Source organism: Lagopus leucura, unplaced genomic scaffold (assembly GCF_019238085.1).
Source record: "Lagopus leucura isolate 7727_CA_CO unplaced genomic scaffold, USGS_WTPT01 Super-Scaffold_810, whole genome shotgun sequence".
NCBI classification, from domain to species: Eukaryota; Metazoa; Chordata; class Aves; order Galliformes; family Phasianidae; genus Lagopus; species Lagopus leucura.
This window is the reverse complement of record NW_024962261.1, coordinates 8,562,758-8,580,298: the sequence shown is the minus strand read 5'-3', so window position 1 is coordinate 8,580,298 and position 17,541 is coordinate 8,562,758. Positions and strand designations below refer to the sequence as shown.

At 39.8% G+C, this 17,541-nt stretch overlaps 1 protein-coding gene across 2 annotated transcripts in view; it reads left to right on the top strand.

Annotated features, from left to right (window-relative positions):
* IDUA (alpha-L-iduronidase) overlaps window positions 1–17,541 on the top strand; it is a 50,634-nt gene that overhangs the window by 23,942 nt on the left and 9,151 nt on the right. For both annotated transcript variants that reach the window (XM_042866272.1, XM_042866273.1), the window contains 5 exons: window positions 13,692–13,774; window positions 14,475–14,582; window positions 15,194–15,289; window positions 15,775–15,977; window positions 16,222–16,401. In XM_042866272.1, the coding sequence (XP_042722206.1) occupies window positions 13,692–13,774; window positions 14,475–14,582; window positions 15,194–15,289; window positions 15,775–15,977; window positions 16,222–16,401 (670 nt within the window). The remainder of the gene's footprint in view (window positions 1–13,691; window positions 13,775–14,474; window positions 14,583–15,193; window positions 15,290–15,774; window positions 15,978–16,221; window positions 16,402–17,541) is intronic.

Sequence of the window (17,541 nt, the reverse complement as noted above, 5' to 3'; positions counted from 1 at the left end):
GACTTTTGGAAAGGGTCCAGAGAAAGGCCAGAAGGGTGGTCATACGGCTTGAACACCTGTCCTGTAAAGAGAGGCTGAATGAAATCAGCTTGTTCAGTCTTGAGAAGAGAAGGTTGTGGGGAGACCTCATAGAGCTTTCCAGTATTTAAAGAGAGATTATAAACAGGAGGGAAAGTTCTTACATAAGTAGATAGTGATAGAACAAGGGTGAAGGGAAGATTTAGACAGTGGTGAGGTGCTGGAATAGATCAGGTTGCCCAGAGAGGTTGTGAATGTCTCATCTCTGGAGATATTCAAGGCCAAGGCGGATGGATTCCTGGGCAACCTGATCTATTACTTGATCTGCTTGTGGCAGGATGGTTGGAACTTGATGATCCTTGAGATCCCTTCCAACCCAAGCCATTCTATGATTTTGTGATAGGACTGTATGAAATTCCTCTCTTACCTTAGCTTTTACTTGGTGCAGAGCTGTCCAAATAACCAATAATCATGCTTTTCCTAACATTAATTAATGTGGTAACTAGGCAGTGTAAGTTAACAGACTGGGCACAGACCCATGACTCATAGGAACTGCATTTGGAACTTGCCATTTGAGCCATTGAATTTCCAGTGTTTCTATTAGAAGTTATGTTGGGCTACAAGCTAAAGGATGAGGAGATGTGTGTGTTTCTCAGCCAAGAAAGAGCAGGTACAGTTGCTTGCCATAAGAATCTGAGATGTGAAACTTGAATCAAGTTATGTTTCTGGATAGGTAAATATGATTACTCCTTCGCTGCCAGCAGAGGGAATTGTTTCTGGGGTACAGTGTACAAACATGTCTACGAAGGGTCAGGATCCAACAAAGCCTTTTATTCCAGAGCAAGAAGTTGTTTGTTTTTCTGTAAGAGTAGAAAGGAAATAATAAAATGAAGGAAATGAGAAGTCACAACTCCACCATGAAAGTGGAGCAGAAAGAGAAGCACATTTTTGTGTTATTAAATGTTATGAATTCCAAAAACCAGTGACTGTTTCCAAGATCTCAAACTTCCTTGTAGTAGTTGGGACACTCTTATCCCAGAAGCTCAAGAAGTTCATGTGAGTCTTAAAATCCTTTCTCTTACCTCTTTCCTATAGAAAGTCTTATCAAGCATTGCTTGAACAACTGACAGTCATGACAAGCAGCAATCGTGGCATGTCCCTTTGCCTTTCAAAAGGTGGTTTCTAGAACATACTCTACATACAAGAGGGAAGCAATAGCATGCTTAATATGTGTAATGACTTTTGCACACACTGTAGGTGGTAAGGCAGTGTGTCTCTTCAATATAAAGTACCACAGAACAGAAGGTGGCTTCATTGCTTCTGTTTGTTTCTTTTCAGGCCTGTGGTATTCTGAACATAAAGCAATTTAAATCAAGCCTAGTCTTTCAAATCTATCCTTTCACCCAGTTTGGTAATTGTTCCTTAGAACCAAGGCTTATATTCTCAAATGACCTCTTAAGTTGTGAATGCCATATTCTGAATAGAATTATGGTATCACCAAGGTTGGAAAAGACCTTCAAGATCATTCGGTTCAACCATCCACCTGCCAGCAGTATAACCCTGATAAACTGTGTACCTCAGTACCACATCTAGACATTTCTTGAGCATCTCTAGGGACTGTGACTCCACAACCTCCCTGGGCAGCCCATTCCAGTGCCTGACCACACTTTCCAAGAATAAATTTTTCCTAATATACAACCTAAACCTTCCCTGGCTCAACTTGAGGCCATTCACTATTGTCTTATCTCCTATTATCTGGGAGAAGAGTTTAATCTCCTCTTTTGCTTCCTCTCAGGCAGTTGTAGAGAGCTGTAAGGTCACTCCTAAGCCTTTTCTTCTCCAGACCAAACAATCTCAGTTCGCTCAGCTGCTCCTCCTAAAACTTGCACTTCAGACTCCTCACCAGCTTCATTGCCTTTATCTAGACACGCTCCAGGGCCTTAGTGTCTTTCTTGTAGTGAGAGATCCAAAATTAAACACAGTACTTGAGGTGCTGCCTCACCAGAGTTGAGTACAGGGGCATGCATGGTCAATTCCCTGCTCCTTCTGGCTACACTCTTTCTGATACAAGCCAGGATGTCACTGGCTCTCAGTCAACACCCCAGGTCCATTTCTTCCATGCAGTCTTCCAGATATTCTGTCCCAAGCTGGTAGTAGCAATGCATAAGACTGTTGTGACCGAAGTGTGGGACTTGGCACTTGGTCTTGTTGAACTTCATCCTGCTGGCTTCAGCCCAGCTATCCAGCCTACCCATATCTTTCTGAAGAGCCTTCCTAGCCCCACGCAAATTGACCCTTCCACTCAGCTTGGTGTAATCTTCAAATTTAATCAGGATGCGCTCAGTCCCCTCATCCAGGTCATCAGTGATTATATTAAACAGGATGGGCCCCAGTACTAACCCTAGGGAGCACCACTCATGAAACAAAATGACTAACAAAACTTGCCTACCCTTTTCCTTTACAGTGTGTTTCCAATATGATCATTTTTTGCACTGGATGTTGCAAATTATTTGGGTTCTCTCCACTTAAAACTTTTTGAAATAGACTTCTCTGCATTTCTTTCTGACAGCACCTTTCCCAGGCATTTTAGAGTACTACAGGACATACATTTATTGGTTGATCCCTACTAGAGTCAGTGGCAACTTTCTAACTTTGTTTTCATAGAGTCACAGATGGATAGAATAGTTTCTGCTGGAAGGAATCTTAAAGATCATCTGGTTCCAGTCCTTCTGCCATGGGCGGGGACACATCTCACTAGACCAGGTTGCTTGAAGTGCCATTGAATCAGGCCCTGAATACTTCAAGGGACATGTCATCCACAGCTTCTCTGGACAACAGATTCCAGTTTCTCACCACCCTCATATTAAATAATTCCTTCTAATGTCTAATCTAAATCTGTCCACTTATAGCTTAAAACCATTACTGCTTGTCTTTTCATTACACTCACTGATGTAGAGTTCCTCCCCATCTTTCCTGTGGGCCATGTTTAGGTATCGGAAGGCCACTATAAGGTCTTCCCAGAGCCATCTCATCTCCATGCTGAACAATCTTAGCTCTTTCAGCCTGTTCATGGGAGAGGTGATTCAGATCCATCTTTCCGGCTATTCTCTGGATCTGTTCTAACAGGTCCATATCTCCCTTGTGCTGGGACCCCCCAGATGTGTTGCTGGAAAAAATGAACATTTGCAAGGTGATTTTCACAGTTAAATTTTTTTTTTTTAACTTCTCTAAAAGAGCAGAATTAGAAGAAAATAGTTGACTGGAATTCTACTGGCAAAAAAAACGATTGAATCTTTGACAGACACACAAGGGAAGCTTAGCCCAGAACAATCTGTAGAAAACACTTCTACGTCTTCCACTCCCTGCTTCTGCTCCCAACGCTCATAACCACCAGTATACCAGGATCTTGTAATGGTGTTAGCAAGGCCACTAAGTCTGTGATCTGTCCACAGAAGAAAATACAAGGACCAGAAACTAAATCCTTCCAATAGCATAGAGTCTGTTAAATAAAACTCATCAGCACATTCCCAGAATTCCTGCAAGCATTACCTGAGAAAATTACAAATGCAGTATTCCAGTTTTTGAAAGCCTTTGCTTGCTATGTCTAACATTCATTCTCTAACTGTGACAAGAGCAGAAAAAGTGCAGCTGAAAATGATACATATGTGGGAGTGAAAAAAACAGTTAGGTTTTTATTTCTTCTTTTATTTCTTTTTTTCTTTTTTTTTTTCTTTTTTTTTTCTGTAGTCTCTAATGACAGGAGAATCACTGAGATCAGTAAAGTTCAGTGCAAACAAACAGGTATCTGTATAAAGCTGAACAAGACTACGAACATAAAACCAGTTGCATAGCACTTACCAAAGGCACAAAGCAGCTGCAGTAAATCAACAACAGATTTCTTATCAATGCACAGTAGCACAGTTCCTCAGGAGCACAGCTTTCTACAAGAGTAGATTAGAAGTTACGTTGTGATATAGATTGAATCTGTCCAATTATATTACCCCAGTAGTATTTAAAGTAAGATAACACAAATAACTAGTAGCAGTATCTGTGTCCTGTAGAGTGTAGTTACAGGTAAAAGATAAGCTTAAAAATGTTAAATTACAGGGGCTGTTAATCTCTGCCTTCTTACTCATCTCTGCTATTCTGTTTTAATACTGCAAGGAGAACAAACAGGAGTATGGTCTGCTTTAACAGTTGCATGAGTTTTGTATACTTATTTAGTTAGGACAAAAAATAAACTACAATAAATGGAATTACAGTAAGGCTGTGTGCAGAACAGTCCTTAAACACAGTGATGAGCTGTCCATGGTAATTAATGTAGATCAGTATCCAATGAAAAAGGATTTTCATGAAAATACATTATAGTGGAAGCTTGGCTGATAACTTTTAGTTCCAGCATGAATTACATACCTTCAGATGGCTTTTAGTGTAAAATGGGTGAGCTTGTCTGCCTAGTAAACAAAACTGCAACAAGTTTCCTGAATTGATGCCCCTTAGTAATGATCTTCAAGAGTCTACCTTAATGTCTGAAAATTACTTTCAAACATTTCATTAGCTCCTTTAAAAACAACAGCAAAATAGATAGATAGATAGATAGATAGATAGATAGATAGATAGATAGATTACAACCTCTCCCTGCACTCAGCTTCTCTGAAGCTATGTCGTATCTCCTGTGAGAAGGTTGTTCTCCAGTCTGGGAGCTGTGATCTCCTTTTCGCATTTTCATCCATAAACAGACTGAACTTTGAAGCCTGTTTATTCATCAGTTAGGGGTGAATGTTACCATTGATACTTCTAAATTGTAGAAGCAAATTTACTATGGGAAGGATAGTCCCTAAGCAACACTGAAGCCTCTTCATCTGTACATTGCATTAATGTGTGATTTTGACTGGATATTCAAAAACTCTTCTGTACGCAAAAAAACAGAGCACTTCTTACTTCATTGTGAACTAAATTTTCATTTTCTTTATTTTGAAAAGGTTTTCCATATTAGTGAAAGTTTTAAGGAACAAATAGAAAAAAAAAGGGTTATGCGTGAAGCAAAGAAGACTATGTAGTGGAAAAACTATTAGTGATCATATATCACTATCCTAAGTTGTAATGCCAAAACCAGGTTCAGAATAATATTATTAACTAGAAGTTTACAGAAAGCTATGGGTCTGTATCTTGCTGAAAACTGTCTGCAATTTGTTAGTTCCGTCAGCTCATTTATAAAAGGTATTGCTGTATTTTGCATTTCAAGAGCCAGAAAATGACACATCTTTTGAAAATGACAGCTGTTTAAAGAGCTGCTCACTTTATATTGGGTGATAGTGCTCACTTAACAGTGCTGAAGTATTCAGAAACAACCCATCACAAAAATTCAGGAAAAATTAAGCCATATTCACACTGCCTTTTCACCATCAAAAGTTATTTAATGTCAGTAAATTAAGAAGTGGACCCAGTATCATTTATTTCTCATTTTGCAAGTAAGTGATATATTCAGAACGGTCACCTCTGCCTGTCCACAAACCAGGATTAACTTAGGAATACATACCTGAAAGGACATTTATCATGCCTATAGATTCAGCAGCATCTGGACTTAGACAATATGTGCTATCTGAACTCCAACAAAAGACACTAGATAAATACATCAGCTGACTGCTTGCTGAGTATCTTTGCAACTTTAGTGTTTAGTCCATGTTTTGCTGTTATGTAATTGTTTGCTGTTGTTAGCACTTATTACAGGTTTAGTCTCCCTACTCAACTCTCTAAAAGATTGCTTATAGCTGACATCATTTAGAGTGCCATCAGCAAGAACAGTGTAAAATTACAGTAAACATTTCGTTGGTAGTCATGTGTTAATGGAGAAGCAAAATCATTGCTATACATCAAACCCAATCAGAAAGAAAGGTCTGCTTTAGAAGCCCAGCAGAATCTGAACCTATCTTTCAAAGTGCCTTTAAATCTGTGGCCAAGAATCAATCAAAAACTGGTCCCTTTTTTGGATTCTTGTTATTATTACAGTTTAATTCCCTTTCCAAATGAATGTAGACACAGCAGATCTCAGCAAGAGATCACAACAAGATCCCACAAGAATAAATTATACAAGCCTAGATTATCTTACGGGATCTGTTCACGTCTGGAGAGGCCAGGTGGCAAAATGCCTTTTGCTATTGCCTAAATTGATACGATCTTGTAGCCTATTTTCCCTTTTATGTCTTAAATTTATTCCAAAAGGAGGGAGGTGGGGGTTAGAGACACAACAGACTAACAGTATTTTCCTATCAAGCTAACTCACCTTGGCACAGGAAGCTGCTGATGCTTTGTCTGCCTCTCTCTTTTTCTTCCCCCCACAACCAACATGCACATTGCTGAAGGAAGGACTGTGCTCACAAAAACAGGCTGAGTAAGAAATAGGAAATCATAGGCCTCAATTAGCATCAGCTTGAAAGCATTCATTGTTTGCTTACATTTCTGTGCATGGGAGATTTAGCCAGATCACAGATTTTGTAAGTTGTTTTGCAAGGTAAAAGTCTAATAGTGCTGATATCAAAGAAGAAAGGAGGTAATTAAAATGCTCTATAAATAGAATACAAATTTGATTTTGTATATTTCAAGATAAAAAAGATTCAGCTGAATGCACAGCCTCCTGGCTGGCTTCTAGAAGAGGTAGTGAATTTCAATTAAAAAAAAGACTTGTTTTGCATGTATGAAGCCAGTTTGTTTCTAAGCCACAAAGATTCGTACCCGTCCTTCATTTTGTGCATGTATCGCGCTGGTTGGTTGTGTGGATAGATTAACTGTGACAAGCTGTGACATCAGCAAGAGCTGGATGCTGCCTGGCTGTGTAGTTTGCAATGCATCCTCCCTTCCCTTACTGCTGGGCTGACTCATTCACTGTACAGGGTGAGTGAATTATGCTTAGTACAGACCCAGTTCTGTCCTCAGCATGGAATGATGTCTTTTGGCATTCTGCTTCTGTGCAGAAGCCTCTGTGCAGAGGCTGTGCTATTAGCAAGCAGATTTTAAGTCTGTGTTTACACAAATGATATAGCTGAGAAGCAAATGAGATTTGTATTAATGCTAACAGATAAAACTGGAAATTACAAAATGTGCCTGTTCTTCAGCATGAGTGAAGTAATATTTGGCTTTAGAGTTTGGAAAAATTGTCTAAATTAGGCTTTCTGTCCTGCAATGCCTTTGTAAAAAGCACAGACAGTGTTTTGGTTAGGGACTGGTGTGGAGGAATGATCAGTTTCTGTGAATCTGAAACGGTTGAGTGATTGTGTTTATTTTGGGATACAGGCATTTCACAGAAAAGGACTGACTTCCATACACATAATGATTGTAGGAAACAAGATTGAGTGGAGCAAGAACATGGTAAAGGAAGTTCTATTGTGAATGAATACCATAGTGCCAGCTTCCAATGAGTTCAGAAGTCTGCTGATTTCGTAGTTAGTCACTAATGATCTTTGCTTAAAGCTGAGGTATCAATTTAGAAGTTTTTTTAGTTTGCGTTGAAGAAACCTGGAGCAATCACCATGGGAGGGTGACTTCTGGAAAGGTGAATGCTCATGAAATATACTCTGCCCTTCACTTTGAGGTATCATTCCCATAATACAGTCTTATGGCCTGCTTCTGAGATCAGGAAGTTTTAAAGTGATCAGTAGAACAAGAATTTAATGCATACTGTTGGTGGTTTTGGAGCAAACAAGCTCTCTGTAACAGTCTGAACTTTAAACTGGCTCCGTATCATTCCTCACAGCTGCCAAAAAACAAGGAAGCAGGATCCTTTTGTGTTGTAAGAGACACTTGGAGGACAGCAAGTTGGCCTCCTTGAAAAGATAAACTTGCGTACGTGTCCTCTCTATAGCTCTTGACCTTCATCTTGAAGATGCTGTGCCCACAAGTTAAGTGACTTACTGTTGCTTCACAGCCTACTTTCCTGGCTAAAGAAGACAGCTACTTCCAAAAATGGGTCCTTCTGGATAACCTTGTGGCAATAAGAGGTTGAATTGACAGAGCTTATCAGTGCTTGTGCCTTCATTTTTTCAGTGAACATTTCCTGGAAGAAGTTTCTCCGCTTGTAAAAAGTAAGACACAGGGTAGATGGACTTTTTTTGGTTCATCAAGTATATTGTGTCTGCTCTGGAGATTCGTGGTCTCTTAAAATGGCATCAAGGATGCAAAAAATGCAGTAAGCAATTCCTTGGGATATTGTATCTAAGGATGCTTGCTGTAGTAGTCACCTCAAACAGTTGTTTACACTTGAGATGTGGTGCTTAATTACCATGCATACTATGTCACCAGAACAATAGTGACTGCCCAGTGTAGCCAAAAACTACATCCTTGCACTATGGGCCAAAGGAGTGTATGCTTGCATGAACCAGCTTGCCAGGACACATAGTGATGTTCCATCATACAACTAAACATCTCTGTCAAATTAATACTGGTATGTGATATGATCATTATCTCAGCTGACACGATAGCAAGTTGCCTCTTATCTCAGGCCCCACTTTCAGTTATCTCTAGGTAATACAGAAATCCTCCCACAGATGAGAGTCTTTTTTTTAGGTGGCTCCCTTGTGCACTTCAGCTTTCAATTCTGAAGCCAGCCAATGCCCCATGGAAAAATTATGTTTCCTGTTAAGAGATCATTTGCACCTCACCTCTGCTAACACCTTGTGCCAATTTTCTGTCCCTGATTTTGTCTGCATCCACAACTAGACCACCAGTCTTTTCCAGCAGAAGCTTCTAGTGAATATGTAGCAGGCTCTGCTGCTCTGAGAATGATGTTAGCCACACTGCAAACCTGCTAGAAGAGAGCAATAGACAAACAATAGACGTGTCTGGCCCTGCTGCTGTTGCTGTTCTCAGGCACTGAAAGCAAGTCACGTTTTTGACTTGCGTACTATCTGTATCCACCAGAAATGTTAAGGGAGGCTATGCAAGTTGAGCAGAATGTCTGTATGAGAAAGCTACTACTCTAATATATAGGTATTTCCTGTTCTTCTTACTTCTAGACCAGACAAAGCTCTCTTCAGTAGAAGACCTCTGCTGATGGTTACCCCATATGCTGCCTTTCATTTCCTGATCAGGACTATGATGTACTGGTGGAGGTCAGCCACAGTATTTCCTCTTACAGAGAATTTTGTTCACTAACTTTTGATAAAATTACTTTCACATGTTATCAGAGATTCAATACCTGACAGAAGGTTACCTGGAACAGAAACACTCCCTGCCTATGTATTTCTTGCTGTCTTTACAGATAAGGTATTTGGTCCAATGTCTGTGTGTGCACTTGCTTTACAGACTTTACTACTGTACCCCTGGAAAGGATCAACTTAGGACAGAAGAGAGAAAGACGCAACCTGCTGAGCACGGGAAGCCATAGGCCAAGGAGCAGAAGCAACAGCTGTGCTAACTGAAGCAGATCTGGCTGTGAAATAGATTGCTGACTTGCTAAAGCAAGGTCATCAGTTCCCCCATGAGAGATTGAGTGAGTGAATGGGAAATTGCTGACTTGCTAAAGCGAGGTTGTCAGTTCCCCCATGAGAGATTGAGTAAGAGAATGGGAAATAGACTGAAAGTGGAATGGATAAGATTCACAACATGAAGCTTTTGCAATATATTCATGGAATCAGAGAATTGCAGAATGGTTTGGGTTGGAAGAGACCTTAAACGTGCTGTGTGCAGGGCTGCCACCAACAAGATCAGACCACCCCATCCAGCCTGGCCTTGAACACCCCCAGGGACATCCACAATTTCTTTGGACAACTTGTTCCATTGTTTTACTACCCTCTGAATAAAGAATTTCCTCATAGTATGTAATCTTAATTTCTCCTCTTTTATTTTAAAGCCATTTTGCCTTGTCCTATTGCTGTTTGCCCATGTAAAACATTAGTCTCCCTACTATTGATATGCTCCCTTTAATTACTGAAAGACCGCAAAGAGGTCTTGAGCCTTCTCTTCTCCAAGCTGAACAATCCCAGCTCCCTCAACCTGTCTTCATAGAAGAGGTGCTCCAGCCCTCTCTGATCGTCCTCGTGGCCTTCTCTGGATGTGCTCTGACAGTTCCACATCTTCCTTTTGCTGGGGGCCTGAATGTAGCGCCACAGATGGGGCTTCACAAGGACAGAGCAGAGAGGGACTATCACTTCCCTCTCTCTACTGGCCACCTCTCTTTTGTTGCAGCCCAGGACACCATTGGCCTTGTGGGCTGCACCCTTTTGGCTCACGTGCAGGTCTTTGTCTACCAAGACCCCACATCATTCTCCACAGGGCTGTTCCTGCATAAACTCTATGTTTATATCTGGGATTGTTCCAATTAAGATTCAGTGCCTTGCTCTTGGCTTCGTTGAACAGCATTATGTTTATGTGGACCCACTTTTCAATCTCATGTATCATCAGCCTCCACCTGGATGGAGAGTTACTGACTTCAACCCTGTGTCTGTGTCCATGCATCCAATTCCTCAAATCCTTATCTTTCCGATTTAGACAGAAAGATGTTATGTGGAACTATGTCAAAGACTTTACACAGTCCAGAAAGACTGTATCAGTTGTTCTTCCTTTGTTGACTGATTCTGTCACTCCACCATACAAGACCACCAGATTGATCAGGTATGCTTTGCCTTTGGCAGAGCATTGGCAAGCTGTCCAGGAGCTGCCTATGCACCTGAAAATAATTTTCCTCCATACTCTAGAAAAGCAAAGCTGTTAACAATGGTCTACAATCTTTGACTCAGCAAAGGATGGCCCACAAAAAACCTTCTTTCCAGGAAGGAAAGAAATAAGATTTTGTGACAGCAAGCAGGTAGTCCCTACACATACCTCCCCTTACTCATCACTGTTCATGTTCACAGCTGTTGCTCTCACAAGGCAGCGCAAATAAATGAGTCTGGAAGTGAGACTGTGACAAAGACTGAAAAGAAGTGCCGTCACTGAAATATAGCAAACTAGGCCTAGGCTTACAAGGACATTGCTGCCAAAATACCAGTAAACATGCTAACATGCATTTGCTTGTTGTGACTGAAGAAGAGTAAAACTTCATCTGGCAAGTCTCCATGAAAAGCCCAGTTAAGTGACTTTTGAAAGCCAGGCACAAATAAGACAGTGACTGCTGCTCCACATCTGACATAGCCAACAACAAACTGAGAGCAGTCTTAGCCGGACAGGTGTTCAGGTGAAACAGTAAGTACATAGATTTCTTTCTGCTTGCTAATAAATGAAGACAGAGGCATCTGGAAACAATGACTTAAGAGAAATCAGGAAGGGAGAATGCAAAAAAAAAAAAAAAGCTTGAAGATCTATAGGAGTTTACAAGTTTATTAATTATCAAAGGCAATGCAATCTTTTGACTGCTGAGTTGATCAGTTTTGTTATGTCATTGGTGTCATAAAATTATATTTAGTATCACGTCTTGTAGCAGCCTGACAGTTGAGCCAATATTTGTTAGAAAGACTTTCATTCTTCTGCTATTATTTGTGTGGCATTATTAAGTATTTACAAGACAGTAGAGTTAATCATTTCTGTGCTCACTGAATGTAAGTGTACAGGTAAGCAAATATTTCAATAGAACACAGGGTATAACTGGAAATAGTTAATGGATCTGTGGGAGCAAGACAACATTCTGTGGCAAAATGTTTGTCTTTGAACTTTGGAATGGGACTGCCAGACTTTTTTTTTCTTTTTTTTTTTTTCTTCCAAATAACTATACTGTAAGTCCAGCAGTAACTTCTGAAATGCTCTGTGGGCAGTAAAATAAATACTAAAATAAATCTTTCTTCCATTTGCTTAATTATTTAATCATTCTGCTACATTATTTGACTTTGGCAGGAACAGCAAACCTGTCAGTAGTTGCAGACACAACACTGTCTGTCATGGTGGCAGGGCATACCTTGAAAGAGGAAAGCCAGCCTCAGGTCTTTAGTAAGAGTGTGACCTTCTGGGACTAAAAGTATGTGCTTGGTTGTATCACAGATGGAGTTGATATGGTGAATATGGCTTGGATTATGGTTTTTTTGCCTGTTTTGCTCTGCAGGTGGTAGAGATGCAGATGGCACTTTCTCTACTTCATGTCATAATTCTTTATTCAGTAGGCAATTCTGTGAGCCCCTTATTTCTCTGAGAACTTCAGGATTACTATTACAAGTTCTTCAGTGAAGTCTTCCCTTGTCAAGAGAGGTCAGAAGAAGCCTCAACTTAGCAGGCTTGGAGTCCTTCTCTTCTGTTAATGGCATGGAAATAAATGAATTGTGAATCTCAACAGAGAACAGTGATTTAATAGTTCTTCTGTTGATTGTCCTACTCCCACTTTTTACCCTTTGTGGCTAGCATTCCTTGCTAGATCTAGTCAGTCACAGATCCTGCAATCGACTGTCTCTCCTGCTTCTATCTTAGGACATTGTATTTGCAGCTCCTTTGTACCTCCATAGCAGAGACAAGGTACCTGGGACAGAGTAGATGAGACAGCAGGGGCAGAGCTCAGGCTGCACTCTACCAGTGAAATCTGGTTTCTCTAGCAAGACTGGAGAAATCATTTCTGATTTCCTGACCAGCCGTCTTACTTGACTAGGGTTGGACTAAAAGAGTGCTTACAAAACCTTTAGTCAGTGCATATCGAGGGCAGAATTTTGACACCAGTCTGTGGCTTGTGCTGAACAGCAATAAGTTATATTGCCGGAATATTTTCAACAAAAGTTAATTTTAATTCCTGGGTGGCACATCATACTGGCAAGAATTCTATTCTGTCAGATTTCAGTTAAATCAAGCTACAGGTTCAGAAATTATGTGAAACAGTACACAACCCATGTAGCACATCATATTTGCTTTCATTGGATATTGATTAAGAAAAGCCTTTCAGGCATTTAAGATATGTCTTCAAATGTATCATAAATAAATTGCAAATAGAAATTCGCAGCCCCTGGGTGGAAGAATTTCACTGATTTCGTGCAGCTCCATTCCCAAATTGTGCACTCCTGAGTTGTCTACTCCTGCAAGCATTGCTAACACAAAGGGAAGCCCCTTACGATTTTCCTAAGTGTTCGAACATATGCATTTAAATGTGGCTAACGTAATTCCACTTCTAGGTACAGATGCAAGTTGGAAATTAAAATCATTGCAGATTGAGATCCTAGAAGTGCAAAAGAAATAGGAAGTAAAGGCTAACAGTAAAGTAAAAATCGCAGACATTTCACATGTAAATATGCTGTTCTTTGAAAGGCATGGAGCTATTTCCCAGGTGGGCCTAAACTCATAGAAGCACTATAGTATAGCTGTATTATATACTGTAAATTAAAGAGCCTTAGCAATATGAGACAAAGCTGGCCTTTGAGTAAGAAATCAAAAGGAAACTGAAAAACCAGGGTAGCCCAAAGCAGTCTAGGTAAATTCCGCTTTAGCAAAAAGTTAGAGAAACTAACATTAAGCACTCAAAACCCGACAGGCATCCTAATTATATTGCTTTTGTTGCTGCCACTGAAGTAGGAAAACGGCATGTGTTGGACGAGAAAAATGGCTTGCTTTTGCTTAACGCCCTTCAGAGGAAGGAAATCAGTGTGCAGTTCCAAGAACCCTAGTTACATGTAAATTTTGAAAGCCAAAAGAAAGCAGGTATCTGACTCATTATCTGCAGACAAGTACTACAGTATTTATATTTAACTTTTTTTTTTTTTTTTTTTTTTCCCCAGAATGATGAATGAGAAACTTTACTACAATTTTACTGCCTTGGATAACCTTATGGATCGTCTGTGGGAAAATAAGCTTACTCCAGGTAAGAGTAACTCCCTACCTCCAGAACTTGGTTCATCTGCTGTTTTGTCCACATTGTGCAATCATCAGATAGAACTACTCTTAGGGAACATTTTATTTTGATAAAAATTTTGTTTTTTTGTTTTTTGTTTTTTTTTACTATTTGCGTTTGCCTCATATCCACATTAATGTAAACACTCTGAGAAAAGCATTATTAGGGTAATAAAGACAACACAAATGCTTTTACGTAGTTTTCAATGATAGTCTGAGATGTACTGATTGGGAAATTACATCTCTTGGAGAAAGTTTTTAATGAACTAACATGCACCTAAAGGGGCCAGAGAAGCAGGTTCTCAAGATACAGCATCCCTTGAATCTCTGCAGATGCCTACTGTTTAAAGTTCCTCCTCTGCACTGGATTTATGATGGAAGTATTTCTATTGGTTACTGTTGTCATCAGCAAGGACCAAATGCAGCAAACTCACATCTGAAATATTCCCAGAGGGGACACAGAAACAGGACAGAAAGCCAACTTATTGATGTTTCTTCATTGTCTTTGCTTCTTCTCTAATAAGATTGCTTCAAATAATACAATAACCCTTTCACTAATCAAAAGGGGATAATATTAAAAAGGAAAAGGGGGGGGGGGGGGGAGGGAGAAAATGGGAGGGAAGGGGAGGGGAGGGAGAAGGAAAGAAACTGATATTTTGTGTCTGTTTTAGGATTTGAATTGATGGGCAGTCCATCAGGATATTTTCTAAATTTTGAAGATAAAGAGCAAGTAGTAAGATGGAGAAACTTAGTTACACTTCTGGCCAACAGATACATAGGTAAGTTCCAAAAAATGGGAACACCCCTGTAACTTATTCTATTGTAGTCCTTTTTAATTACTTCGGAATGTTCTGTGGCTTGTTGTAGTTTCTTGACACTAGATTTCATTGCAAAAGAGGAAAATATGTATATCAGAATAGTAAATGGGACAGTAGCCCCATTTAGCTGATCCACAACCAAAAGCCTGACTGTACAGTATGTGGTCTGGCTAGCCCATTTGACCTGCCCATGAGGACTGAATTTTAACTTGTATTGCTTGTGCTGGGCCATCATAGCCTGAATACATCCCACACAGTAGCTTCAAGAATTTCTGACAAGGCAGAAGCTTTAGCCTAGGCCTCATGCAGTCTACATACTTTGACAACAGAGTTATTACATCACCTCACTGCAGTTTTGTGCTGGTGGTCTTTTCATCTTTCTGCTATTGCTAAACCCAAAATGAAAGATCATTTTGAAATTACCCAATTTGTATTTTTATGACTATTAAAAAGAGATCATTTACACCCTATTGTAGCTCCAGGTGCATACCTTCACATGCAGCACATGTCTAGCTGATAGGATTGTCTGTACATGCACTGCAGATCACTGATAAATGAGGCCTCTTGCACAGATAGATACGGATTGGAGCATGTTGCTAAATGGAATTTTGAAACTTGGAATGAACCAGATCACCATGACTTCGACAATGTGTCTATGACAGTGAAAGGTAAGCATATTTTTGAGCACTTACTAGTAGCAGTAATGTCAGAAGGGTGTGTGTGTTGAGTGGGGAACGGTGAAAAAGGAGAAATGTTGAATAAATAAAGTAGATTTGAGAGATGTGCATTAAAAATGTATTTAATCTTTTATGTTACTGACTACAATAGTTACTCTGTCTCCTGCTTGAACATCAGTATAAATACAGGGATAGCAGAACAGAGAAAACAGAACACAAATTACACTATTAAGACCATTGGTTGGTTATAAAATAAGTTTACTAGGGGTAGTGGGGCAGTAAGATGAAAATAGTTGTCAGGTAAGTGCTTTAGGAGCCTGACTTCACAAGACCTTTGGAAGAACCTTGTGAATGCAGTGAAGGCTTTCGTATCTTCTTATATTGTCAGTCCAAATAAATGCAGTAATGGAAAGAAATATCTTTAGTTTTAGATTCTGAGTTATCACCTTTGTTATGTGCATCTGCTTGGACTTCAGGGTTTCTCAACTATTATGATGCCTGCTCAGAAGGATTAAGAGCAGCTAGTAGTCTACTAAAATTTGGAGGACCTGGGGACTCCTTCCACCCCTTTCCCAAGTCACCCATATGCTGGAGTCTTCTGTGTCATTGCTACAATGGAACCAACTTTTTCACAGGAGAGACTGGTGTAAGGTTGGACTACATCTCTCTTCATAAGAAGGTTAGTTCAAGACTTCAAGTTAAAGCTATTTTTAAGCAGTTCAGTCTAAGTTATTTTTTATTCTGATTAATGATGTTGATTTTCTTGTAAGCGAGCAGCCTGTGGAAGGAAATACAATTAGTTGTTCTAAGGAAACTTAAGAAGGATGTATATCTAGGAATATATTTTCAAAATATGGTGGTGCATCTCTGTGGTTACTACTATTTGCTCACTTTTACTAAGTAGATACAAAATATTGTTGCAGGGAGGTGGGCGTTCTCTCTACATCTTGCAACAAGAAGTGGAAGCAGTTGAACAAATACAGAAGTTATTTCCAAATTTTGCTTCCATTCCCATATACAACGATGAAGCAGATCCAATGGTTGGATGGTCTATTCCACAACTGTGGCGAGCTGACGTGACATATGCAGCTATGGTTGTAAAGGTAACTCAGTTCATTGACAGTCTTGTCATAGCACAGTCTCTTGAAGCTTTAATGCAATTGTAAAAGTAGGCCATTTTGCAAAAGTAGTTGATTTTTAATTTTTATTATTCTGATAACTTAGTAACAGAGACAAGAAAATACAGATATAGCCAGTGTTTCCCTTAATTCTTTGTCTCCAGTAGCTTTATTTAATTTATATTAAATTTCTTAATCTTCCCTTAAAGAAGACAGCTGGCAGCTAGCCTCCCATATGTTGGAGAATGTTTTGGATATTGTATACAGTCTCTCATTTAGATTCACTTGTAAGACTACCCATTCTCTCTCTGTGTAATACTGCTGTTGCCATCTCCCTTCTGTTATGTTATTTTCCAGCCTCTTCACAAGTTCATCTTGTCAAGGGACATCAAGTACAATTAAGAAGTAAATCTTTAAGCACTGGCCTGCTCTTTGGCTTTGGATAATGACTCCATACATATGGTTTTACTAATTAGTGCTTGTCATTACTGCTCATGCTTGGAAAAGCAGAAGCATGCCTGTATTCTGTACCCTGTGCAAGCTCAACTTTTGCCCCTACATAGCAACAATTCCCACTGCATGTTTGTTGTTTTGTGAGTCACTACCTCCTATAGCAACCGTGGCAAAATGTGTTTCACCCAGAAATGGGATACATCTTTTCACCTGCACCTCTGGGACAAGGGCTTCTACCTCCTAAATCTTCTCCAAAGCAGCAAGTCACTGGCTGCATTGCCGGGAATTCATGAGAGCAAACAGCAGTGTTTACAGTGACATAGAGTTATGAAGGGATAGAAAAGACATATCTAGCAGAAAATTAACTCTTTGGTAGATAGCTTTTAACCTGGTTAAAAGCCCTTATTTGAGGAGTACGACTATGAGACCTTCTCTGTTCTGAAGTACCATTTGTTTCTGATTTCTAGGCAAAATATGTTCGGCAGAGAGCTTGGATGCTCTGACATTTTGCAGGAAAATGGCAAAGTAACCAGTGAAATACTGAAAGACAATCTGGTCCATGTTAGTGCCAAATGGCTAAAACTGCTCAATGAGAAACAGAATTCCTGGATTCTGGAGCAACTTGAAGGCCCAGCTTCCTTTGTAGCCCTTTGTAATGGCTACAGGGTGTCT